This window comes from Podarcis cretensis (genome assembly GCF_951804945.1).
Source record: "Podarcis cretensis genome assembly, chromosome: 9".
In the NCBI taxonomy this organism is placed as follows: domain Eukaryota; kingdom Metazoa; phylum Chordata; class Lepidosauria; order Squamata; family Lacertidae; genus Podarcis; species Podarcis cretensis.
In genome coordinates this window covers 10,572,868-10,599,733 of record NC_137178.1, presented here as the reverse complement: position 1 = coordinate 10,599,733, position 26,866 = coordinate 10,572,868, and the positions used below count along the sequence as shown (strand labels likewise).

Genomic DNA, 26,866 nt, shown 5'->3' with positions numbered 1-26,866 from the left:
ACCTTGGGTTACATATGCTTCAGGTTACAGACGCTTCAGGTTACAGACTCCGCTAACCCAGAAATAGTACCTTGGGTTAAGAACTTTGCTTCAGGATGAGAACAGAAATCATGCTCCGGCGGCAGTGGGAGACCCCATTACAGTGGTGCCCCGCAAGACGAAAACCTCGCAAGACGAAAAACTGACAAGACGAAAGGGTTTTCCGTTTTTTGAGGTGCTTCGCAAGACGAATTTCCCTATGGGCTTGCTTCGCAAGACGAAAACGTCTTGCGGGTTTGCTTTCTTTTTTCTTAAAGCCGTTAATACCCGGGGAATCCGCGCGCCACAAGACGAAAAAATCGCAAGACGAAGCAACTCGCGGAACGAATTAATTTCGTCTTGCGAGGCACCACTGTAGCTAAAGTTGTGCTTCAGATTAAGAACGGACTTCCAGGATGAATTAAGAATGAACCCAAGGTACCACTGTATAGCCATGCAGCAGCAGTAGAAAATACCTTTTCAATACTTAGTGTGCCTCACCCCTCCTGGACAAAGAGGCATGTGTGTTTACCTGCCAATGAAAGGAAAACAGAATTTTGGCTAGATGCACCTGAGAGGGGGAAGTCAGTTGGAGGTGTGCAGCTGCTAGACAAAGCCCTCCCAGTGATCCCTGCACCTCATTTGCAATATTCTCAAGCGTGTCCTTTGCAAACCTTCCTGCTAAGCATGCACCACAGCAGATTCCAGGAGAACACAATGGTTGCGTAATTAAACATGTGATAAATGGGACTAACAGGTGACAAACAGGACCGAATGACGCAGGACTAAACTGGCCAAGGCCTGAAACACACATCCTAAATCCCCTCACTGAGTCATAGGTTGCAGTTCCTTTCATCATCATCATCATTTTTAATTTGCATAAAATCTATCTTACAATACCCAAGGCAGTTTACAAGCTGAAGAAAGAAAGAATGTACATTTTATAACAATCTAATGCAATACAAAGGGGACGCAGGTGGCGCTGTGGGTTAAAGCCTCAGCACCTAGGACTTGCCGATTGAAAGGTCGGCGGTTCGAATCCCTGTGGCGGGGTGCGCTCCCGCTGCTCGGTCCCAGCGCCTGCCAACCTAGCAGTTCGAAAGCACCTCCGGGTGCAAGTAGATAAATAGGGACCGCTTACCAGCGGGAAGGTAAACGGCGTTTCCGTGTGCGGCTCTGGCTCGCCAGATGCAGCTTTGTCACGCTAGCCACGTGACCCGGAAGTGTCTCCGGACAGCGCTGGCCCCTGGCCTCTTAAGTGAGATGGGCGCACAACCCCAGAGTCTGTCAAGACTGGCCCGTACGGGCAGGGGTACCTTTACCTTTACCTAATGCAATACAAAAAGGGGATAATAAAACATAACTTTAAAATAGGCAACCTACATCAAAAAGTAACATTCAACAATCATTAGGTAAAGGTAAAGGTACCCCTGCCCGTACGGGCCAGTCTTGACAGACTCTAGGGTTGTGCGCTCATCTCACTTAAGAGGCCGGGGGCCAGCACTGTCCGCAGACACTTCCGGGTCACGTGGCCAGCGTGACGAAGCTTCTCTGGCGAACCGGCACCAGAGCAGCACACGGAAACGCCGTTTACCTTCCCGCTATAAAGCGGTATCTATTTATCTACTTGCACTTAAGGGTGCTTTCAAGCTGCTAGGTGGGCAGGAGCTGGGACCGAAAGACGGGAGCTCACCCCGCCGCAGGGATTCGAACCGCTGACCTTCTGATCGGCAAGTCCTAGGCACTGAGGTTTTACCCACAGCGCCACCCGCGTCCCACTCAACAATCATTAGAATAGTATTAAATAATAATAACATATGAAAGTTAAACAGAAATCCACTCAACAGTTACAATAAATAATTTCTAAACTATAATCAATAAAACAATGGCAAGCCACAGTACATAGAATAATACAATACAAATTGAGAAGCAGAGACTACAGGGTGGGGCAAGGCAGGTGGGAAAAGGCCTTGCCTGATGGAGTCCTTCAGGAACAGATCCCTTATGAGGACTCCTAGGGTCGGAGTCGGAATAGGGTTTGAACCTATTGCACACCGCATCCCGCATCATTAGGTGTGAGGATCACCAAAGCAGGTTGCCATATTTCAAAAAGTGGAAAACTTGTTGAGGTTTTTCTTTTGGGGGGGGGGACGTTGTTGGAAATTCCCCCCCCCCCCCCCAAAAAAAATTACATTTCCGACTTGGGTTGCCCTACGCCTGATTTTCCCCATCAGGATCCCATTGGCACTTCCCCTTCAGTCCACAAGGCGGAGCCTCTACCTTCCCGCTCCCCAATTGGTGGCACTTCAGGGGCCGGTCTAGGAAACCGCGACGGCATCTTACGTCGTCCTTGTCGTCACCACAGCGCCTCGTTGCCGGGGCAACAAACCAGCTCTCCGGGCAGAGGCGGAACCTTTTTTCACCACAGACGCAGAAATGTAGAGTGACGCGCCGCGGCGATTCCAAACCCGGTGCCAGGTTTCAGCTCGCTTCCCGCTCTAATTTTTCGACGCGAAATGCATAAAGTGGGATTCGAGGTTAAGGGAGGCCGAAGGGCAGAGCGGCGGGTCCCTAGAAAACCGCGGCCGGCGCTAATATTGGGTTCCACTCTACCCTTTTCCTATCTCTATGACCTGGTCGCGGCCCCCCGCGTCCGGGTTGCAGTTTCCACCCGGACGACGGCGCTGAGCGGACCTTCCCAGGGTCAGTGGGTGCCGCCGCCGCCGCCGCCGCTCGGGTTCCCTCATGGCTTTCAACTTTGGGCCAGCCGCCGGCGCTGCAGCCGCCCCAAACCCTGCGGGTGAGTGCGGGGCGGAGAAGGGGGGGGGGCGAAGGGCGTGGCCCTGGTCGCCCTGGCAACCGGGAAGGTAGCGGGGGGGGCGGGGAAGGGCAGCACCTGTTGAATCCCTGGCTGCCTCTCGCGGAGCAGGAGCAGCTTCGGAGGCGCCGGGCGATATCAAGGGCGGGGGCGGGGGCGGGAGGGAGGAAGTTTTATTTGTTCCAGCCGTAGGCCAGGACAAGCGCGGCAACACGCGCAAATGAACGCGCGCGCAAGGAAGACGCGAAGAAGCAGGGCACAAAATGATGCTGCGCCTTAAGGTGGTCTGAATGTCCGCTTGGCGCCGGGTTTGGGAACAGGAAGGGGGGACCCTCAAGCGTCTTCGAGTCCAAACCCCTGCAATGCAAGTGTGTGTGTGTACACACATACACACACACACATATCCCCAAAGAAAACCACCACTTAATAATAATAATATCATCACAGGGTCTGTATAAAAATGTAGCTATATATATCCCAAAGGAGGACCCCCACACACAGAGAGAGAAAAGAGGCGCTTATTATTATTATTATTCATTAATATCACAGGGTTTGTATAAAAATGTAGCTATATATATCCCAAAGGAGGACCCCCCCACACACAGAGAGAAAAGAGGAACTTATTATTATTATTTGTTAATATCACAGGGTTTGTATAAAAATGTAGCTATATATATCCCAAAGGACGACCCCCACACACAGAGAGAAAAGAGGCACTTATTATCATTATTCATTAATATCACAGGGTCTGTATAAAAATGTAGCTATATATATCCCAAAGGACGACCCCCACACACAGAGAGAAAAGAGGCACTTATTATTATTCGTTAATATCACAGGGTTTGTATAAAAATGTAGCTATATATATCCCAAAGGACGACCCCCACACACAGAGAGAAAAGAGGCACTTATTATTATTCGTTAATATCACAGGGTTTGTATAAAAATGTAGCTATATATATCCCAAAGGAGGACCCCCCCACACAGAGAGAAAAGAGGCACTTATTATCATTATTCATTAATATCACAGGGTCTGTATAAAAATGTAGCTATATATATCCCAAAGGAGGACCCCCCACACAGAGAGAGAAAAGAGGCGCTTATTATTCATTATAATCACATTCATTAATATCACAGGGTCCATGTATAAATGTAACTATATATATCCCAAAGGAGCACCCCCACACACATACAAAAGAGACACTTATTATTATTATTCATTAATATCACAGGGTGGTTGTAGAGAAAGGCCAAGGGGCTGCAAAGTGTGGCTCTCCCACTGCCACGCTTCTATTTCCATCCATTAGCAAAACTAGGTCTCTGGCTGCTGCCAGTCCCATGTTGCAGAGCCCCACAAATAAACATAATTAGTGCTAATTCCTACGAAATACATACGGTAGGATTGTAGAGTCCCGTGGCTTGGCTTTTGAAAAACAGGAGGTTCACAGTACTTAGCAAATTGAGAACCGCTGTGCTAGCCTGTTGTTGTCTGCCTGGTACTGCGAAGAGTATGTGTTTGTCTAGTACATGGCTGGCAGGCTGCATTTGACTTGGGAATTCACAAATTGCATGTTGATATGGACTGTTGTGATAATGTATGTGAAGCACTTTGAACAAAAATCCATGTTTAAATGCAAAGTATTTGTATTAATCAGCATGGGGAGAGTGTAATTCTAAGAAGGAGGTTTGGGGAAGGGAACCACTGTCAAGTTTGTTAATGGTTCTTTACTTGGTCATTCATATCTACAAAATGTTAAGCCTAAGTGTACTGCTCAGCTCATTACTTCTAAACCCTTCAAAACGTAGACCATTCAAAACACCCTGCTCTCATACTGAGAAGGAATTTTTATTTGCATGTTTTTGGGACTAATATTTGGCAGTGAAAACTTCATTTGTCCTATAACAGCAGAGAAACGCTCTTGTACTTTTTCTTGCTATGGACTGATGTTTCTTCTCCTGCGTTCTTTGAAATTTCTCATTTTTGCTAACCAGAAATGGTTTTACTGCTTACATGTTTTGTTTCTCACTAATACTTCCTTGCTTTCTTTTCTGCTTCCCACTCATCAGGATTTGGTGGGCTTGAAACAGCAAACTCTACTGCCAGCGGGTTTAATTTTGGGGGTTTTGGATTAACTGCTAATCCTGCAGTGAATTTTAATATTGGGAATTTTGGTGTGTCTACTACCTCGGCTCCACCATTCAATTTTGGTAACAGTCTGGCCAGTGCAGGTAGAGAATGCACACAAGTGGTGTTTGTAATTGCATTGTTGCTGGGAAGGGTCCAAGAATTTGCTTCAGGCACCTGGGGTCTAAACTCATTCATGTGGCATTGTTCCATTAAAATCCATTAAAGACCTCTTTCAGTGTTTAAGGACTGGAGTAGAAGCAGAATACTTCTTTTGCTTTTATCCTTGTAGCTTTTAAAATAACGTTTGCATCGGACTCCTTAAATGTATGGCTGAAATGCTTAATTTTTCAAAGCTGTTTTATCACTGCAAAGAGAGACTGCTCTGATCCAGCAGTTGCTTATGGGAACATAAAGCCACAGAAAGATGCAGTCTATGTGTTCGTTAAAGAAATGATTGATCAGGTCCCTCCACCATTCAATAAATGAGGAAGTCTGCACAGTCAGGAAATCCATGTGAGAGGCAATACATACTGAACACAGCATTGTGGGACTACTAGCTACTTGCTGTGATATAAAGTGTGAAGGGAAGACAACCTATCCAAACATGGGATGAATTCATGGCAAATCATTCCGCCATAGTACACATTCACCATGTTTGTGCCCTATCAGCTTGGGAGGGTGTGGAATTCTCACTTTCCTTTCACAATTTTCCCGTTTACTGTGTGCCTATGAAACGGTGTAATGTGTGAATTAGCCTTGAATCCATGTGGATCTAGATTGGCTCATTTTCCTTGGGGGAAAACCGTTTTAATGACTCAGAGTGTGTTAGCAGGCCAAATTTGTCATGTGCATTCTGCAAACAGGGATATAAAATTATGATCCCTTGGTAATAAAGTTGAATAACTTTGAAAAGGTATTTTTCTGTATCTCAAATTCTTGGACCCTACTGCATTTATGTTTTTCCCCTTTCCTACGTCTCTTCATTGGATTTCAGTCATCACGAACTCACCACACTTTTATCAAGGCTTAATGGAGAAGCAAATTTTATACGATCAGCTAAAAAAATCAGCAATCCTCACTTTTGGTCTTTGAGAAATATGCTGGCTTTGACAAAAAGATTCTGACTTTTAAACATTCTCAACTATTTACCGTCTGTAGAACAAGTTGATAATTCAATTAGCTGATTTTGAACAGCCAGGCATTGATCCATCTTTGTTCTTGAATGTGCCTGACATTAATATTCAGTATTCTAATATTTAGTATTTCTAATGCATTCATTTAGTGTTAACCTTCAGTTCTTGTGGCTGTTCGTATAGGAAATTACATCATTCCATAGTCCTATCATTTCTGTACTGTAATATGCAACAGTTTCAATTATTTGTATAGTGTAACTCTCATCTCAGCTGTTAAAGAAACCATTTGTTCATCCCAGTGACATTGTTAGCTTTGTGATTGGTCTGAATGGCTTTCACAATGCAAGTCTCTCTCGCACCTCCACCCACCGCATACAAATGTATGCACACTTCCAATCAGTTTTAAAATTCTTCTTGGAAAATTTATGTGCAAGGAAGGACACGAGAAAGAGCTCACCATTGGACTACGATTGTCACTAGTATTACATTAAAATAATTGTTTTAAGATGGCAGCTATAGCTGAACTTTAAGCTTTTGAGTGCAGACAGGGATCACAAATTCTAATGCATTTATAAAAAATTGGTTTCAAACTAGTATTTATTTATTTGTTTATTTATTCTTTTGTTTAATACATTTACAATCCTGCACTTTCATCCAAAGGAGCCCAGGGCAGCACTGATTTCAGTGGGACTAAAGCACAACTAACTTAGTCTTTGGGCCCATCCCGCAGTTTTATGACTGTATAGGTTTTGAGTGCTTCAGGACAGGTTTAACCAGTGCATCTTTCACCCAAAAAGTTCAGGCAGGAACAGTGCTGGTTGGTGCTTGGTCAAGGAGAAGAGCAGGGTCCATATAAGCAGTTGCAGGGCCAACGTGTTAATGGCAGGCTGGAACCCTTCTTCTGATTGAAACCTATTCTGGGAGCTCCAGCAAAGCCATTTAATCAACTCTGTTGTGCCTGTTTAACACAAAGAAAGGCATGCAAAGAGTGCTGGGAGCAGCTGGTTTCTACAATGCAAGGAGAATTCAGAAGACATATTTATGCCCACATAAGGAGCACTGATGTTCTAGAGTAGCTTAAAGCAGAGGCACTGCATTGATTAGTTTGTTTGTTTGTTTTTTAAAGAATTTAAATGTGTTTTCCTTCTAGTAACAGGATAGGCTTTCCAAAAAATAACAACAAAAATGTGCATCTGATATGATTTCCCAAAAGATGAAAGCGTGTTAGCTACTTTAGTGTTAGCCCCTTCTCTGCAATCACTTCGGCTTTAAACGAGGGCAACGCATACGAGTTGTTTCCTCAGCAGCATTCATTTGTCACCATCTCCCTTCCTAAAAAAAACTTACCAGCATGTGATCATCAAAACTGTGGCCTCGTAAGAGCCTGCTGGGCTTCTTCTTCTTTTGATTTTGGCCTTTTGGTTTCCTAGGGGCCTTTGGAGGATTTGGGACGGCAAACACCACTGCTGGATCTACGTTCAGCTTCTCGGCACCTACCAACACCGGGGCTGGTGGTAAGAGCGCATGAATTGCACTGCACATGTGCGTCTTTCCAGTTAAAGCGTTGCGGGAGCTTAGCATGACCTTATTCACACTGTGTTGCCCCGCTTTTCTTCTTTCAAGGGTTGTTTAGTGCTACCCAGAACAAGGGTTTTGGATTTGGTACTGGCTTCGGGACAGGGACCGGACTTGGGACAGGTTTGGGAACTGGTTTGGGATTTGGAGCCTTCAGCACCCAGCAGCAGCAGCAGCAGCAACCAAGTAAGTACCCGAAGGCTAAATAGTGCCAGGGGTTTTATCTAACCTCTTTATTTCATATTGGAGCTCCTTCTTTCCTCTCTTCCTCTCTCCCTCCCATCAGACATCTGTGTGACAGCCTGTTGGGCAAAGAAGTGGACTTTATGAACTGTATTCTGGTTGGGTGTTTCAGGCGCCTGCTGTAGCTATTACTTTTGTCAAACATCCATATATCTGCCTGAAGGAGATAGGATCTGCCCATGCGATGCCCACCTGGTGGAAAATCTTGCTCACATGGCCCTTAAATGTAAAATGCATGATTATCTCTGCCAATAATTTCTAGGGCACCTATGTATTCCAACATGGAAACCAGAGACAGAGGTTATACGCTTCTTATTACAGGGGAGAGACCAGAAGCTCACCAAGACAGTAGCTAAGTTCCTCTATTTGATTTTTTGTCACCAAAGTATGCTACAGGATCCTGCCCTTGTTGGAGACCCACAGAGATGAAATAGATTGCTTGTCTCTTCTTCCCTTTGGCAAATGACTGTACTGTTGAAATGGCGATGAGATCGCACTGGCCTATTTATTCTGAATGTTTGTATGTGATGCCAATAAAGGTTTGATGATGATCATGATATATCCGCCTAAATTGCAAAAAATATAATAGCGATAAGCTCAGAAAATATGTAAACTCTTGATCAGCGTCTTATTTTACAAAGGGGCTACTTTGAGGAGAGGATAGTGGGCTAGCCTTGAGTGGTTGGATTTCATTTGCCATCTATCTTCCCATCTCATTTTAGCACTAGGAAGCCTCTTCAGCCAGCCTGTTCAAGCCCCTGCCCAGTCTAACCAGTTGATCAACACAGCAAGTGCCCTTTCTGCACCCACACTGTTGGGAGATGAGCGAGATGCCATTTTGGCCAAGTGGAACCAGCTGCAGGCATTTTGGGGCACAGGCAAAGGATATTTCAACAACAGCATTGCCCCAGTGGAGTTCTCGCAGGAAAACCCGTTCTGCAGGTTTAAGGTATGATTGGTTTTTCTGAAGACCACCTTCTTGGAAACGGTTGGTTGGCTAGCTAGTCTTAACTGCTGCTAGACATTTAGAGTTGATTTCCTTCGCTACATTTCACGGAGTTGTGGAATCGTAGCTTTCATGTCTTTGTGGTGCTGCAGCAAAAAGTTTGGGTATCTTTTCGTTGGCTGAAAAGGCTGCTGTCTATTCACAGGCTGTTGGCTATAGCTGCATGTCCAACAACAAGGATGAAGATGGCTTGGTAGCACTGGTCTTCAACAAGAAGGAAGCAGAAATCCGAAGCCAGCAGCAGCAGCTTGTGGAATCTTTGCACAAAATCTTAGGCTCAAACCAGACTCTCACAGTCAACGTGGAAGGTGTGAAGACCATGCCAGATGATCAGTAAGTACATTGCATGGTGCATGTGTGTCCCTTCCTGGCAAGAAGAGGCCTCTTTATGCCCAAGGAGAGTAACATGCTTGATACAGGGATGGCTAACAGGTGTAGACACACCCATTTCACCTCGCCTCCTGTGCTGGTCCCGTGGGTTACCCGAGAGGCGAGGTCCAAGTCCGGTCCATGGTCAAAGGTACAACACGGAGGAAGTTCGTAGAAGCTGAAGCTGGGTGCAGGACAGGGAGTCGGGCAAAGTCAGGAACAGGCTTGCAAGCAGGGAGCCAGGGCAGGTCAGGCAGGAAAGCAGGACAGGGTTCAGGCAGGAACTAGCAACCAACAATTTTGTTCCTGCAACTTGGGACTGGGACTGGCTGGCTTTTATCTGCCCTGAGGCATAGGGCGTCCCTGATCCTCTGGTGACTCGCATCTCCTGGCCTGGAGGCGAGCACTACTCCTGCAGGAACTTAGTTCCCTCCGCCTCTCTGCCCTGAGCCTCTGCAGCTCAGGAGAGGTTGGAGGGTTACTGGACCCAGAGGCAACCTCAGCTTCCCCTGACGGGGCTGAGAGTGGGGCACCTGCAAGCAATGGGTCCTCCATCACCTCAGGAGCCAGAGCAGACTCAGCTGGTGCCTGCACCTGAGGATCCAGCACAGGTGAGGACCGTTCAGGCTCAGGCCCCAGCCCCGGCTCAGGCGGGGAATCCTGTGCAGGCTGGGATCCCTCGGGTTCAGCATCCGAGTCCGAATCCCAGGCCATCACACCTCCTTTGCTCCTCTCTGTGCCAGATTGGGCAGAGGTGCTTCCTCTTATCTGCAAGACATCCCTCTCAGGAGCAGGTGCACGCACCCCAGAGGCTTGTCATTTGGAGGTCCATGTACAGAGTGTCCCATCCAAGTCGCTGGTGGGTGGAAATTGCTGCCATAGCAAGCTCCATACATACATCAGATGAAGAGCCCAGCCAGGCAGATAATAATTGGAGGAAGCTGGCCAGACCATCTCAGTTGGTTAGAGCATGGTGCTGATAATGCCAAGGTTGCAGGTTCAATCCCCATATGGGACAGCTACATGACCCTGCATTGCAGTGGGTTGGACCAGATGATCCTCAGGGTCCCTTGCAATTCTATGGTGCTATGAATACATTTGGTTTTTTGAGATCAACCTTGAGCGTAACAACAGTAAATCATTTTAAAATGTGTTTGTATCTTTTAGGACTGAAGTAGTCATCTATGTTGTTGAGCGATCTCCAAATGGGACTTCCAGGCGAGTCCCATCTACCACTCTGTATGCACACTTTGAACAAGCAAATGTCAAAAACCAGCTGCAGCAGCTTGGAGTCACCCTCATCATGGCCAGGACAGAGCTTTCTCCAGCACAGGTCAAGCAGCTTCTACAGAGTCCTCCTGCAGGTAATCTGTACTGCAGCTAAGTCCTTTGGTTAGATCAGGCTTCCTCAACCTTGCCCCTCCAGATGTTTTTGGCCTACAACTCCCATGATTTCTAGCTAGCAGGACCAGTGGTCAGGGATTATGGGAATTGTAGTCTCAAAACATCTGGAGGGCCAAGGTTGAGGAAGCCTGGGTTAGATGATGGAGGAGCATGTCCTGCTGTAATACAAGCTGAAAGAACTGTCATGTTCTTTAAAAATAAGTGTTTGGCCAGCCATTTAAGGGGTTTGCTTTAGATATGGGATGTATTTTAATTGGACTTGGCTTGTAGTTACAATCTGGAAAGAGACCTAAAGGACAAGTAAATAATCTTCTAACTCACTCATTGTGCTGTAGATCAGCAGTTGGTTGGTTTTTTTTCCTTTTCCCTCACGAGATAAATCATCAGGACAGAAGCAGAAAGTGGTACTTGCAGCAGCAATTAATGCTTCTTTAGGGGTGGGTTCTCACAAGAGAAAAATTCACTGAATTAATTGGAAATGGGATATGAAGAGAATATCTGAAGTGTGCTAAAACTCACTTCTGAAATGTAGTTCACCTGTTTCTTTGGAGGGGAGGGGGGCTATGATTTATATGTATGTTAAACCTGGGTGTGTGTTTTTTAGCAAGATAAATCTTACCTCCAACTGATCCTAATAAACAATGGCTGAGGCTCAGTGACTTGATATTGTCCTCAATGGCTTAACTTGTTTTTCCTTTTCCAGGAGTTGATCCAATCATTTGGGAACAGGCCAAAGTTGACAATCCAGATCCTGAAAAGTAAGTCTGGTGGTTTTCAAGGTGGTTTTTGCATTGCTTGGATAATTTGTTATGGGAATTATGTGTCTTTCTGAGAAGGGATGGGCAAAATGAGCACCCTGGAGACCACAGCTCCCAAGAGCAACAGCTGGAAAATAGTCATAACGCCACACCGAAATCTAGATGGCTTTCAGTTAGGAAGAGCATGCAAGACTGAACCATCACAAGAATGCATGTTTGAGTGTGTCCCTGTGTTAAAATCTTGCTTTGTTACTACCACATTGGGGAGTAGCTACGCTAAATTTGCAGGTTGAAGAAGGTTTTAGATGTTGGTGCATATTCAGGCATGCTATCCCTCATGCATACTATTAAGAGCTTGTTGGGACGTCAAACCCAACAGTCTTCAGTGGAATCTGTTAAGCCTTCCAGCTGCTGGCAACAGAGTTAGCGCAATCAAGGGTGTGTGTGCATGTGTTTGAACCAGATTCATGGTAATTTACCAGAGAAAAAACCACCGTCTTTTTCCCCTAAAGGGATGGTGAGGCCTCCTGACTCCCTAGATGGAGTGCCTTGTTTGCTCCTATAGCCTATTCATTTCTATGTGTTGCCTAATTTCTACCATGTCAATGCTCTTACTTCTCTAGGCTAATTCCAGTGCCGATGGTTGGTTTCAAAGAACTGTTGAGGAGGTTGAAAGTCCAAGACCAAATGACGAAGCAGCATCAAACCAGATTAGATGTGAGCACCAGCTTCTGAATACCGCTGTTGTGATCATTTGTGGCTGACAATGGATGCTCTGGCTAAGAGTCTAGTTGCCTTTTGCTTTGTAAATCCTGTGTTCCAGGTGCCAGAAACTTATTACCATAAAACACTCCGGACTCTCGGGGCCAGGGATTGGTCGCTTGCTCCACCTAGGCTGGGGTTAGCAATTTCCCAGCAATTGTAAAGAGCGTGGAAGATGCTAAACTTGAGGAATCAAAATGCATAGCACATTCTACAATACTTCCACTGAGCTTCTACTGCTTCTGTGTTCCAGGGCACAAATCAACCCAGTCTCTTCACTTTCACTAGGAGCTACACTTGAGATGCTCAAAGTGAAGTCTTACGTCCCTATTTCCCCCCCCTAATTTATAGCTTTATTAGAACAATACATACATTTTACGAAAGCAAAAAACAACACCATCACATTCTCTTGACTTCCATTCATCCCCTTGCGTTATCTAAACTTCATTTTCTACTTCACACTTTTATATTTCCTCTTTCTAAATATTTAAAATTACTTTGTTATTTGGTCCTCTGTTGTCTTGCAAGATTCAGTCCAGACCCGTCAAAGCGTTTAGATTTTTACAGTACTGTTTTATATACTCTCTAAAGACATTCCATTCTTTATTTAATCTCGGTTTTGAGTCATCTCTTAAACTTCCCGTCATTTTGGCTGCTTCTGTATATTCTATCATCTTTACCTGCCAGTCTAATTTGGTGGGTATCACTTGTCCTTTCCCATTTTTTGCTATTAAAATTCTAGCCACTGTTGTTGCATGCATGAAGATTAAAAAAAAAAGGGATTTCAGTCTAACCTCCCTAATTTAGAGGTGGGACATAGCTCACTATAGTACATGTTATGTGCAGAAGGTCCCAGGTTCACTCATTAACATCTCAAAGTAGTGTTGGCAAAAACTGTCTGAATCACTCCTTGTAAGTGCAGACAATATAACTGTTTGAGTTGCAATAAGGCAGCTTCCTGTGTTTAGTCTTAAATCTGTCCAGTGGCTAAACAAGTAATGCCTCTTCACTTGCATACTAACTTCAATGGTATCAAATCTGTTTTAATCTTGAGTTCTGTTATTCTTACTGGGACCAGCTGGCTTGGTTAGTTAAAAGGGTTCCCCGCCTCAAAGCATTTCTGCTATGGTACATTGCATCCATTTTTTCCCTCTCTGCAGTTGGCTTGTTGTGATTTTTGAAGCGTGTGTTTTTGATTTTCAGGGGATTTTTAGAGCAGTCACTGTAGATCCACCCAGCTCCATAATTCTGTAGCTGGTTGTGGGCTGCAGCTGCAAAGGATTTAAAAGGCTTTCGACACATGAAGGGACACCTAGGTGTAAAACCTGATAGTTCACAACCTGTGCATTCTCTCTAAACAGTTGACCCAATCTCTCCCTGTCTGTAGATAATATCAGAAGACATAAGTGAGCTTCAGAAAAACCAGACTACAACGATGGCCAAAATAGCTCAGTACAAGAGGAAGCTAATGGATCTTTCACACAGAACATTGCAGGTAGGCTGTTGCTTGTCCCTGTGGTAAAAATGGGTGGTGATTAAGAACATTGGTAAAGTGCAGTAGCAAAGAACATGAGATGAAGGTCAGGAAATATTCAGGTCAAGTCTCAATTCAACTAGGGTTGTCTAAGGTGGTCCTTAGGCAAGCTCCTCTCTGCCTCAGTCCTCCCATCTGCAGTTTGGGGGAAGATGGATAAGACCATAGAAAGAGGGTCCCAGGTCCCTCTATACCTGCATCCTGATTCCATCTGGGGCCAGACAGATGATTCTGGGAAATCCATAAGCCCAGGCCATAAAGGCAAGAGTGCTGTCCCTGACATTGCGTTTTCTCCCACACCCCTATGGTACCTTAGAACACTGAGGTTCCCTATTGCTGTCATGGCTAATCAGCCACCAGTAGATAGATCTTCATTCTCCTCTTAAAGCCATTTAAACTGCTGTTTGGATAAGAGATCAAAGAAACTTGGGGTCTTGATCCCAGTTTAGCCACACACTGCCCCTTCCCTTTCTAGGTTCTGCTTTCTTATTTTCCCCCCGTCCCTCCCCCCTTTTATAATTGAAAAACAACAGTTGATATGGTACATGGTTGATTTATGCAATGGAATAATGTACATTGGTCATGTTTATTTTACGGTCTCTTAATTTTCAATTGTATCTTAAAAAATAAATTATTACACAACTAAACCTCCATGTGTATCTTATAATAATAATAATTTTTTTATTTGTACCCTGCCCACCTGAAGGAGCGTCTCCTTCATTCTGCCCGGACACTGAGGTCCAGCACCGAGGGCCTTCTGGCGGTTCCCTCGCTGCGAGAAGCCAAGTTACAGGGAACCAGGCAGAGAAAGGGCCTTCTCAGTAGTGGCACCCACCCTGTGGAACGCCCTCCCACCAGATGTCAAAGAGAAAAACAAACTACCAGACTTTTAGAAGACATCTTAAGGCAGCCCTCTTTAGGGAAGCTTTCAATGTTTAATAGACTATTGTATTTTAATATTTTGTTGGAAGCCACCCAGATGGCTGGGGAAACCCAGCCAGATGTGCGGGGTATAAATATATTATTATTATTATTATTATTATTATTATTATTATTATATTTTATTATTATTCCAACAAAATACTAAAACACAGTAAGACATCAAACATTAAAAAAACTTCCCTGTACAGGGCTGCCTTCAAATGTCTAACTCTTTGACATCTGATAGGAGGGTGTTCCACAGGGTGGGCGCCACTACCAATAAGGCCCTCTTGTGGCTCTGTGTAAAGACACTCTGCATCTGTCCACTCCCTTGAGCGGCCATATTGACCTCAGGTGTGTCTGAGGATAGCCTTCCCATTTCCAGGTATATTTTGCATCCCCAAGGCACCTGGGGGAAAACAGACCAGGTGCTCCACATTCAGCTGTGCTGCCCAAAAAAGGACAATCTCTTTTTTTGGTAAGGGGTAGCCTTCTAAAGCATCTCAATTTCTTCACGAAGGTGCTAATCAAGCAAGAGATCCAGAGGAAAAGCGGCTATGCCATCCAAGCCGATGAGGAGCAGCTTCGCGTACAGTTGGATACGATCCAGTGTGAACTCAATGCTCCCACGCAGTTCAAGGTCAGCAACTCAGGACGCATAACCTTGCATACCAAACACAGAACTGCGCAATAAGCTGCCTGGTGCTTTGTGCTTGCTCCTTCTGTGCACTTGCATTTCATGCCTGTCTTACATCTCCCAAGTTCTTTTATGCTATTGTGGAAGGCTGTGTCTGTCTTGGACCTATGCCATGCTGTTTGTTCATGTTTAGATGTATTTTAGAGTTCCTCTTTGAAAAAATCGTACAATGACAGTGTCTTTGAAATGCCTCCAGCTCCTTCAAACTAACCTGGTAAAATCTGTAAGTGGTATATTTTCACAGGCCTCTCAACCTGACCACTGACACTTCCTTTCAAGAAAGCAGCCTTAGGGAGAGGTTTCTGAGTCAAGTCAGCAGGGTGCCACATCAGTCTGAGAGGCCTTGAGATACTTGCTTGTTGGAGATACTAAGGCAGGGGTCGGCAAGGTTTACCTCGCCTGCGCCAGTTCACTCCAGCGGAGATTCCTCCGTGGGCCGGATTGTGTGCGTGCGTGATTTCCGGCGTCTGCGTAGACACAATTTCCGGCGTTGTGGAAGCGAATCCCTGTGCCGCGCTGGCTTAGTGCAGCACACGGGGGCTCGCCGAGCGGGTGACTTGGGAGCAGCCCATGGGCCTTAGGTTGCCTACCCCTGTACTAAGGACTGGATCTGCTTATAAATCTCTGCCACTTGTCCCACAGGCAGGGAAAAAGAAACTGCTTTCTGCCCTGAATTCAGAGTTTCTTCCTTTATTTCTTCCAGGGCCGGCTGAATGAGTTGATGTCCCAGATCAGAATGCAGAACCATTTTGGAGCCGTGAGATCGGAAGAGAGGTACTACATCGATGCAGACCTCTTGCGGGAAATTAAACAGGTAACAATCGGCAGGAATGCAAATTCCTTCGTCACAATAACATGAGAAAGTCCCGGATGCATATTTTGTGCTTCCACTATTTCCATTCCCAAAGAATTGGGTGTTTCTGTTGCATGAGGTGAGGGAGTGGGATGGCCAGTGAAATTTGTCTTTGGTAGCATAGAAAACCTGGGGAACGGACTCCATGGTGCAGAGCCTCCGCTGCAAGCCCTGGTCAACCCTAATTTTTGGCCATTTGCCACCAGGCAATGCTTACATGTTTCCAAGGTGGTCTTCCAAAACATAAGGGCTAGAAACTTGGATTTAAAAAACAACACACCGAAACATAGTAAGCTGAATAAGGCAACAAGAGCTGTGACCTAATCCTGGGTCTGGATTCCAGTGTTCATGTGTATGAAAGGGGAGGTATCAGCATGTGACTTTCTGCTGAGTAACCCATGTCTCTCATGTAAACACATAGAGGAAAGATTGGAGCAGTTGTGATCTCTCAGTTGAGGACTGATGCCTAGCATTTTACAAACAGAAGGGCTGAGCGTTGCCAGGAAATTTACAGGCTAGGCTTGGGAAGGTCATACTGGAGTGTTTACGTGGCTATTCTGTCTCCCCTTCCCTTTCTTTTAGCATCTGAAGCAGCAACAAGAAGGGCTCAGCCACCTGATCAGCATCGTAAAAGATGACCTGGAAGATATAAAGCTCATAGAACATGGATTAAATGAGAGCATACCTATCAGAGGAGGGGTGTTCAGTTGATGGACACCCTTCCATTGTCCAGAGGCTTATGGAACCTGTAATTTCCTCTCCATGACCAAAACTCACTAGGTGGTTTAAAATATATCTGTCTATCAATAAATCTTAGTATGGGACGAGAGGAGTCCAATAGTATTGGTGTCCTTTCCCCAATTTGGCCATCAAGTGGTTCGGTTTCCTAATGGTGCAGCTGGTTTCAAGAACAGACTTTAGACATTTCAGAAGCTGCTTTGTGATCTAAGCCTGCAATTTTGGCACTATCAACTGTGTGGGTTAGGTTTATGAAGGCACCTTCCGTGTTAACATCTTGAGAGGAAATACAGTGTTATTGCTTACAGCAAACACACCCCAAAATAACTGCTGGTTGTTTATGTGCCCATAAGACATTGTCCAATCTGTTTAAACAAACTTCGAAATAAAGCTTTGAACCTTCTACATTACAGGGGGGAAACTGGGTGTCTGATGTGCTTCTTTCAGACAGGTGATGGAAAAGAAGCACTGGATAATGGTGTTTAAAAACAAAAAAACTATTGGTATCTAAAGCCTATATTTTTATATCATTTTAATTCAACAGAATATGCAAAACCTTCTTTCTAGAGGTAATAAAATCAAATATTTACCCTTGTTATCTTGCTGTATGCTGTTTGTAGTGGAACACCAGTTTTGCAAATTTGTGCAGTGGATGCAATTTCTTCCTAAGCAGCATTTGAGGAATTGCCCTAAAGAGTTCCTCACTTGGTAGGATGCTCTTATCAGCCACAACAGTGTGATTTTTCTATTGTTGTTGATTCCTCAGCAGGGCATCCCTCTTCTTTCATTAACATCACCATTACAGTTCTCTGTGTTTAAGCTATAGCGCTCATTTTGCTTATATACTTTCTATGTGCTGAAGATCAAAACTGAACTGAACTGAACTGACCCGATACTGAAACGAAGGCAAGAGTTTGCTTCATGACTCTGGTCTGGGGGTAGTGCTGCTACAAAGCCCTCCTCAAAAATAGCAGTGGATGAGCTGGCTGGAGCGGGGAGAAACAATTGGCAAAAACTGCAAGTAATGATTGCAGCAGGAAAAGCTGTTGCGATTTAATAAAAACAGCAACACATCCATCCAGCTGCTAGTACTCCGCCTGCCGTGCAAATGCATTTCCGTAAACAAGGATTAACAATTTAGGTATGCCTTTTAAAAAAATCACTTTAGATGCGGCAGCTGTGGGTGTCAACACCAGGAAGGACCTGCTGCAGCACCTGCAAGATTCCCTGCCCCTTCCAAGAGTCCAGGGGCATTGTTGGGGAATCATGATGCCAAGTACTTTGCGGAATGCATGGCTGTCCCGTGCAAATGTTCTAAAAAGAAAGATAAATCGAAGCGTATGCAGGAGGTGAGCAAACCAGGGCAACAGCAGGCCGGGGGCAGGACAGTGGAGCAAGCAAGGCAACTCAGGGGTATCAGGCCCAGAGAAGGGAGGAAGCTACAGAACCAAATTTATCCTGGCTTCTTGCCCATGCTAGAATTGTGGCGCTTTGGGCCAAAGTGGCAAGATCTGGCAAACTCCCAGTGTATTCACAACAGGCCTTTCTAACATAAGCCTATTTGACAAGGGAACTTAAAAAAAACCAAAAACCAGTCCTTTAACACAGCTGCCTGCCTTGAAGAACTATCAGGGTGGCCTATATGGACCACAAAATAGTCAAAAAATGAGTCTGCATAGGAATAACACAGTTCTGAAGAAACCCCACAACAACCCTGTGAGGTAGGCCAGGCTGAGAGGCCGTGGTTCATAGCCGAGTGGGGATTGGAAGCCGTCTAGAGAGGTCAGGGTCAAGGGAGACACAGGGTGATAAACATTTATTCCGTCCATTTTAAAGCTGGGCTGGAGAAAACAAATACAGGCTAAGACTGACTCACCAATGGCTTTAAAAAAAGCTTAAAAAAAAAAAGCTACAGCAATTCCCTAATATTAGATGCCGTCGTTGGGATGGAACGGGGATGCAGATGTCCTGTTTTCCCCTCTTGCTCAACAGAAGAAATCTGAAAATGGCTGTATCAGTTGTGAGGCAGTTGCTAGGAACTGTCTTACCACTTAGTTGTGAGGCAAGTTCTTAAGTTGAAAGATGAGCCTGGGTTGAGAAGCCACTACAAAGATGCTGTCTGTGGGTTGGTGGCGTCCATGACGTGGGGATTCCAGCTGCTAATGTCATCTGAGGAAGACTGTCGGACAATGCGGAAGGCCTCGATGAACTCGTTGAAATCTATGTTTCCATCTTTGTTGAAATCGATGCTGTTGACCAGGTTCGTCACTTCCTGGTCTGAGATCTCAATATTCATATGGGCACTGAACAACTTGAAGGTCTGGTGGAACTCGTCGTGAGAAATGAACCCTGAAGGTGGTGGAGGAAAAACATTTTATTTGCTCAAATAGCGGGGGAATAAATGTAGCAGTGGTGGCTCACCTGTGACCCTACAGGTGAGGATTGCCCCAGCCCCAGCCAGCATGGCCAATGGCAAAGGGATGCTTGGAGTCACAGTTTAGAAACATCCAGAAGACCATTGGTCCCCCCACCTCTGATTTGTAGCCTGCTGCATCTCTCAGACGCATAGCAGATACCGGTAATTCAAACTCACAAATTCTCATTATTCACAGCAGAACCCTCTATTTCCCTCCTACTGTTCTGGAACAGGAATTTCAGCATCCTGTTTGCCGGAGCATAGAATCATAGAAACTTAGAGTTGGAAGGGACCCAACTCCTGCAATGCAGGGGTCTCAGCTAAAGCATCCATCTGGCAATCGCCAGATGTCTCTGGGAACAAGCATGAAGACAACAGACCCTCCCTCCTTGCCCCTAAACCATGGCTAGTAACTACAGGTAAACATCCAAAGTCCTCTTGAAGCTGTCTCAAGTCCATGGCCTTCATCTTCTGGCAGATCTAAGAACAGAACCTTGACTCTCACAATTCAACCCTCTCACAATTCAACCCCAGGCCTTGTAACAGTTTGATGACAGCAAACTTCAAAAATGTTAGGGAAAACTCCACTTGCTGCCACCAGTCTTCCAATTCACCAATTGCAAAAGGACAGAACACGATTTACCAGCTATGTGTGTGCCCATTATTTACGGGATATCTTTTTGTTGTTGCTGTTAGCCTCTGTTGTCTCAAGAGGCAAAGGAGTGCACCTCAAACCGCAGTGTGTATGGAGGCCTCAGGTTGCCCAGGCAACTCGCTGATGTGATCCAAAGGAAAGCAGAGCAATATGGGTGGCGCTGTGGTCTAAACCACTGAGCCTCTTGGGCTTGCCAATCAGAAGGTCGGCAGTTTGAATCCCCGCAATGGGGTGAGCTCCTGTTGCTCTGCCCCAGCTCCTGCCAACCTAGCAGTTCGAAAGCACGCCAGTGCAAGTAGATAAATAGGCACCACTGTGGTGGGAAGGTAAACGGCGTTTCCGTGCGCTGCTCTGGTTTCTGTCACGGTGTTCCGTTGCACCATAGGTGGTTTAGTAATGCTGGCCACATGACTTATAAAGATGTCAGTGGACAAATGCCAGCTCCCTCAGTCTAAAAGCGAGATGAGCACTGCACCCCATAGTCGCCTTTGACTGGACTTAACCATCCAGGGGTCCTTTACCTTTACAGTGGTACCTCGGGTTACAAATGCTTCAGGTTACATACGCTTCAGGTTACAGACTCCGCTAACCCAGAAATAGTGCTTCAGGTTAAGAACTTTGCTTCAGGATGAGAACAGAAATTGTGCTCCAGCGGCGCGGCAGCAGCAGGAGGCCCCATTAGCTAAAGTGGTGCTTCAGGTTAAGAACAGTTTCAGGTTAAGTACAGACCTCCGGAATGAATTAAGTACTTAACCCGAGGTACCACTGTACATTTGGTATCAGCTTTGCTGCAGGAGGTGCTGGAAGGAGGTGTACAAGACCCCATACAACCATCTAAGGGATTCCCCCTCCGTTTTTTATGTAGTGCTCCTCTCTGATTACTCCTTTCAGGGGGTTTTTAATATAAAAAAGTGGGGCCTCTATTGCCCCTCCTATGTGATATTTATTCCTTTTTCAACACTGGGCTATCTAAAATTCTGAACTAAAAACAATAGGGAATTATTAATGCACTTACCTGAATGATCACTGTCTATAATATTGAAGAGAGTCTCTAGGTTGGATAAGTTTCGGTAAATGTTTTCCAGCAAACTTGATTGAATGCGCTGAAAAAAACAAGACTACGGCTTAGCAATCTCACAGATAAACAAAACACAAAAATGGCTAGCCTGTTTTAATGTTTTATTGCTGTAAACAGCTTTGATTCCCCCCCCCCAAGGCATACCACTACATGAATATTCTTTTATAAATAATAATAATAAGTAATTCAAAACGCATCCCTAATAAAACCTCCCTAATAAAAGATGTGCCTGACAACTTAGTTCCTGAATATTTAAGAGTATTTGTGGCCATTCTGGCTCCGTTGCCCCCCTCTTGTCAAATTGCCGCTCCCCAACCAACCGAACCTGGGAATAATATTATTCCCATAGGAGCTGGCGCTATCATTTATCACATCCCCTTAGTAGTTCATTTGCTGCTACAGGAAACATCGGAACAAGCTAAAGGGTGAAATCTCATTTCCAGCCCATAACCACTGGAGGCAGCATTCAACTTCGGATTTACCAATGTACTACAAAGTCCATGTTACCTCTTGAGAGGCTGACCACTGCTCTGTCACAAGGTCTTTGAGCCACAAATTGTAATCCAGCATCCCGTCGACAGCGTTGGAAACAAGGTGTGGTCTCAGCATCCTCCAGGGCAGCCCTAGATTGAGAACGGACTCCACCACCTTTGCCCAGTCATTTAGTGTGATCATTCCTGTCCAGAAAGGGAAGCCACAAGGTGTTTTAAGGACAATGGGCTGCCAAAATTGCCATAGGCATGAACCTAGAAAGATTGCTTTTGTGTAACTGGAATTAGCTGACTGTGCAGAGTTACATTCCTGGTTTTGCCTCTGACCCTATCCACCAATATGCACCCCTCCAGGAAAGGTTTGCTCACTAGGAAATGACTGCTAAAACTAAGCCATAGATCACTTCGTCAGCCTCCTTCTTCCCAAATCACTTTGGGGGTGATGAGAAGAGAGACACGAGAGAAAGAGTCTCACCCACAAATCCAGTGGGGATTATTTAGGACCATAGATCAGAAGCAGAAAGGGGGAAGGCAGCTGGATTATATGGAAATGGCGGAAATGACTGGCAGAATCCGAGACCAGGGAGAAGAGTTGGTGGAAGAAGATTGGAAGAAATTTAAAATTTATTTACAGAAACACTGTAAAGTTTTTGAATGTTAATGACATTGAAATGAAATGAAGGGGTTCTAGTAACAAGGTATAAGAATATGTAAGAATGGATTGACATTTGATGAAAATTTGAAGTTATAATATGTGAGGAAAAATAAGGATAAATTAACAGGATATGAATTTGTTGAACCAATTGTTAAATGGAATACAAAAAAGGGAGGCATGAGGAAGTCAGGAAAATAAGTTAATCAAAGACGAGAAACTTAAAAAAAGGGATTTTTCTTTTTTCTTTTTGTTCTATGTTAAATGTTTGCATTTTTGTATTTTGTATTTTTGTATTTTTGTGTTTTTGTATTCTTTCTGTGTTTTTCCTTTATATATTGTCTTATAACTTTTTTATTGTTAAAATGCAATAAAATATTATTAAAAAAAAGAAAGAAAGGGGGAAGGCAGCAACCATGCAGAAATAAAAATGCGAACTCCAAAAGTGCAGAGAATAAGGTTTAATCCATTAAACATTTAGAACTCCACTTCTCTGCCCTCCTTTATTTCCCTTAATGGCTCATCACCTTTTCTTTTTCCCTCTTTCAATGGCCCATCTCTCAGGCGATCTCCTGAATACAAGAAGCTGCTCTGTCTTACCTTTTAACACACACTAAATCTGTCTGGCACCGAGATTAAGACTCCAAGCATTGATTAAATTCTCAACCTACTGGACCCAGGAATTTAGTGCTGAGGTGTATGTTTGGCACCCCAAAACTCATAACAGTATGGAGGTCTTCCCTTTCCTTTCCTGATTTGGTGTAGATGTGGTTGAATGCTCATCTGGAAGCACCCAAATAGGGCAGTCAGTGTGGGAATGGCAAACAGAAGTGCACGCCTGGCTGTGTCATAGCCAAGCATGGAGGTCTTCCCTTCCCTTTCCTGATTTACCTGTGGCGCCCCTGCTACTGTTTCACTACCAATGGTCGACGTATCCTGGGTTCACAAACACAGCAAAATTCATTGTCTACACATGCAAAATTGCCAAGGCAGAGGCAGCAATGGTTCGCAGAGCCTGCGACGACAATTTCAGTTTTGGGAGGGGCACTTCTCTTGCAGAGCATCCGTAGGGCAAGCCTTGTTTTCTTATATCCAGCAGGGAGCTTGCACGGCTGGCTGTCAGAAATCTCTCCTTTTTGTCAGGTACTTACATTCCTTATAAATTCCTTATATTCCTTCTAAATACCATTATATCTTAGGTGTTTACCCTTCACCTTACCTGAATCCTGATCACATTGCCTGAAGGCTGAGGCCAGCTCTGACCTGTGAGCAAACAATTGCTCCCTTAAAACCTGGTACGCTGATTCCTCCACCCGGCTGATCCTGAGGAGAGTAGATAAGCATTTCTGCCATGTAACATCATACATGAGGGATGAAAATACAACACACACACACACACACACGTCTCTGCCCCTTCTGAGCAACAGAGAGCCCTTCTGGGCTTTGGGTGAAAGGACCACAGAAAGGAAATAATACCTAATTTATGACCTTTTAAATATTGTTTTGACATTTCCTTTATACTAAAATGACCTTAAAAAGGTAAAGGTAAAGGTACCCCTGACCGTTAGGTCCAGTCACGGATGACTCTAGGGCAGTGTTTCCCAACCTTGGGTCTCCAGCTGCTGTTGGACTACAATTCCCATCATCCCTGACCATTGGTCTTGCTAGCAAGGGATGATGGGAGTTGTAGTCCAAAAACAGCTGGAGACCCAAGGTTGGGAAACACTACTCTAGGGTTGCGCTCTCATCTCGCTCTATAGGCCAAGGGAGCCAGCATTTGTCCGCAGACAGGTCATGTGGCCAGCATGACTAAGCCACTTCTGGCGAACCAGAACAGCGCACGGAAACGCTGTTTACCTTCCCGCCAGAGCGGTACCTATTTATCTACTTGCACTTTGATGTGCTTTCGAACTGCTAGGTGGGCAGGAGCAGGGACCAAACAATGGTAGCTCACCCGTCGCAGGGATTTGAACTGCCGACCTTCTGATCGGCAAGCCTGTGGTTTAGACTACAGCGCGACCTTAAGTTACGTGACTAGATATGTAACTTAAGTTAAATAGTGGTCAGTGAGATGAGCAGTGTAGTTATGTGGCAGAAGATGAACTGCAGATGAATGGAAACAACAGAAACTAACAAGTACAGATGGGAACAGAAATTTGTGCATTCTTAACTGGATCCCAAACCTGCATAGGGTTTTGTTAAATCAGGGCATGGGGAAGCTTTGGTCCTCCAGTTGTTGCTGAACAACACCCATTATCCCTTGACCATGCTTGCTAGGGCTGATGGGAGTTGTAGTTCAGCAACACATGGAGGGCCAACTTTGCCACACCTGGTATAAATCACTATCACCCACTAGTTGGGTCTGCCCAGCTAGCACTGACCCATGACAGGGCCTTGTCAGTGGTGGCTCCCCTGTTGTGGAATGCCCTCCCCTACCAGTGAGTGGCTCCTGTCTCCATCAGTATTAATTTTCAGGAGGAAACCGAAAGTGTTCCTAGTAGCTGAAGAATACAGTTCCTGGCAACCTTGAGGTCTTTGGATGGAAGTATGTTTTTTAACTGTAATTGTTTTTAGAATATTTTCGTCCGTTTTAGAATGTTTTCACTTTGCTTTCATTTTTAATGGCGTATCTGCAGGAAGGGGCAGATATAAAGAAGCATATAAATGAAAGCTAATGGGGCAAGATAGGGCCATACAAAGGACTGCTTTCTCCAATGGCCTAACTGATGGGGAGGGGAAGAGATGGAGAGAAAGAGGGAGATGCTTGCCTTTGAGTCATTGTCAGTTTATGTGCATCCTTGCTCGCTTGATACTGGATGATGTGAGGGATCAGGTCAGGCCCCAGTTTGAGGTAGGCACCCCTGTTGCTGCCAACTGCATAGTAGTTTGAAGCGGAAAATACAGTGATTACCTAAGCAAGTAAACAGAAACAAACCAGCAATTTCAAATCAATAAGAAGCACATATTACTTTACGGTCAGTTTCCTTCTCCCCCCCAGCTATACATAAATATGCCCTACAGATTTGCAAAAGCATTTCCACGGACTTTCTTCCCCATGAAAACCACATTTACCATGCGACAAAACTCACATTGCAAAACTGATAATAAAATCTTCTGGGAAGTTCTTCCTGGCCTAAGATCCCAGAAACGCTTCCGTTTAAACCTACGGCGGAACCTCGGTTTTTGAGCGTCTCGGAAGCCGAACAATTTGGAACCTGAATGCCAAAAACCCAGAAGTAATTGCTTCCATTTTCAAATGCGCCTTGGAAGTCAAACGGCTTCCGATGCCATTTCTCATTTCCCCCCATTGACTTTGCAGCCAGCCACTTGATCCTCGGTTTTCGAACGTTTCGGAAGTCAAACGGGACTTCCGGAACGGATTACGTTCAAAAACCGAGGTTCCACTGTATTATCATTAAATGCCACATTCTCCTTTTGTCCGTCAGCAGGATTTCCCATTCATATTCATTTTTCTACCTCCAGTTTCTGCGAGATATTAAATTAGACCCGAACATATGCCAAATATTCATTAAACGCTTCTTCGGGTCAGACACATTGCCGCTGCTTACTGTGGAGGCAGAAAGAAAGGGCAGGAGGGCCCACAAGGTTGGCACAGTACAAACACACTGGCAGAGCCAATCTGGTGCGCCTGCCAGTTCATTTGCACTACTCCATCCTCCACACCACCTCTCATTTCCCCCTGTAACTCCCACTAATGCAACTGGCTGGAGGTAATGTGAATATGTGACTGAGGACTCCTGCAAGATGCATGCATGCAGCCCTGCTTCACCCTGTATGATGAAGGGCAATCAGGAAATACTGTATTTTTCGCTCCATAAGACACACTTTTTCCCTCCTAAAAAGTAAGGGGAAATGTGTGTGCGTCTTATGGAGTGAATGCAGGTGGGAGGCTCTGCTCAGCGCTCCCTTTAAAGAGCCGCGTGGAGCGTGTGTGCGGCGCTTGCAGACTTTTCCCCCGAGGACGGCTGCCCCACTCACCTCACAGAGTGTTTGTTGTGGGGGAGGAAGGGAAAGGAGAATGTTAGCCGCTTTGAGACTCCTTTGGGTATTGATAAAGCGGGATATCAAATCCAAACTCTTCTTCTACTTCTCCCTCCTTGGGGAAAAGCCCCCAAGAGCTGCACACACGCTCCGCATGCTCTTTAAAGGGAGCATGGCTCTTGGGGGCTTTTCCACAAGGTGGGGGGAGAAGGGCACACTGTCAGTCCCTTCTCCCACCTCGCGGAAAAGCCCCCAAGAGCCGCACACATGCTAGACGTGGCTCTTGCTGGCTTTTCCAGGAGGTAGGGGAAGGGACAGAGGGCAGCCCCATAGAGGGCAGCCCCTCCCAGAATAGCCCCCAAGAGCCGCACTCCCTTTAAAGAGCTGCGCGGAGCGTGTGTGCGGGCTTTTCCCCGAGGAGGGAGAAGGGCAGCCCGTCACCGAAAAGCCTGCAAGCGGCGCACACACGCTCCACGCGGCTCGTGAAAGGGAGTGCTGAGCAGAGCCTGGGATGCATACAGGCTCTGCTCAGCGCTCCCTTTAAAGAAAATTTTTTTTTCTTGCATTCCCCCTCTAAAAACTAGGTGCGTCTTATGGTCAGGTGCGTCTTATGGA

The 26,866-nt window shown here is 45.4% G+C and overlaps 2 protein-coding genes across 3 annotated transcripts in view; one reads left to right on the top strand and one right to left on the bottom strand.

Moving 5' to 3' along the window:
• Positions 1-2,502: 2,502 nt before the first annotated feature.
• NUP54 (nucleoporin 54) lies at positions 2,503-17,555 on the top strand. Of its 2 annotated transcripts, XM_079990924.1 has the most exons (13): positions 2,503-2,818; positions 4,904-5,065; positions 7,528-7,611; positions 7,721-7,858; positions 8,638-8,864; positions 9,067-9,254; positions 10,458-10,654; positions 11,398-11,452; positions 12,076-12,169; positions 13,602-13,709; positions 15,190-15,309; positions 16,070-16,180; positions 16,802-17,555. In XM_079990924.1, the coding sequence occupies exons 1-13, from the start codon at positions 2,764-2,766 to the stop codon at positions 16,928-16,930; spliced, it is 1,668 nt and encodes a 555-aa protein (XP_079847050.1). In that variant the 5' UTR covers positions 2,503-2,763; the 3' UTR covers positions 16,931-17,555. The 2 variants fall into 2 exon arrangements, with proteins under 2 accessions (XP_079847050.1, XP_079847051.1); XM_079990925.1 differs by lacking the exon at positions 4,904-5,065 and having other exon boundaries at positions 2,512-2,818.
• Positions 17,556-18,756: 1,201 nt separating this feature from the next.
• Positions 18,757-26,866, bottom strand: part of PPEF2 (protein phosphatase with EF-hand domain 2) — a 28,458-nt gene continuing 20,348 nt past the window's right edge. The window contains exons 12-16 of the mRNA XM_079990843.1: positions 25,018-25,160; positions 23,469-23,572; positions 21,614-21,783; positions 21,044-21,131; positions 18,757-19,306 (exon numbers count right to left, since the gene is read on the bottom strand). Of these exons, the coding sequence (XP_079846969.1) occupies positions 19,062-19,306; positions 21,044-21,131; positions 21,614-21,783; positions 23,469-23,572; positions 25,018-25,160 (750 nt within the window). The 3' untranslated portion in view covers positions 18,757-19,061. The remainder of the gene's footprint in view (positions 19,307-21,043; positions 21,132-21,613; positions 21,784-23,468; positions 23,573-25,017; positions 25,161-26,866) is intronic.

Coding starts and splice junctions, on each gene's coding strand:
- NUP54 (XM_079990924.1), top strand. CDS start 2,764: ATGGCTTTCAACTTTGGGCCAGCCGCCGGCGCTGCAGCCGCCCCAAAC. Junction 10,655..11,397: donor TCTACAGAGTCCTCCTGCAG/GTAATCTGTACT, acceptor TTCCTTTTCCAG/GAGTTGATCCAATCATTTGG. Junction 12,170..13,601: donor AGCATCAAACCAGATTAGAT/GTGAGCACCAGC, acceptor CCCTGTCTGTAG/ATAATATCAGAAGACATAAG.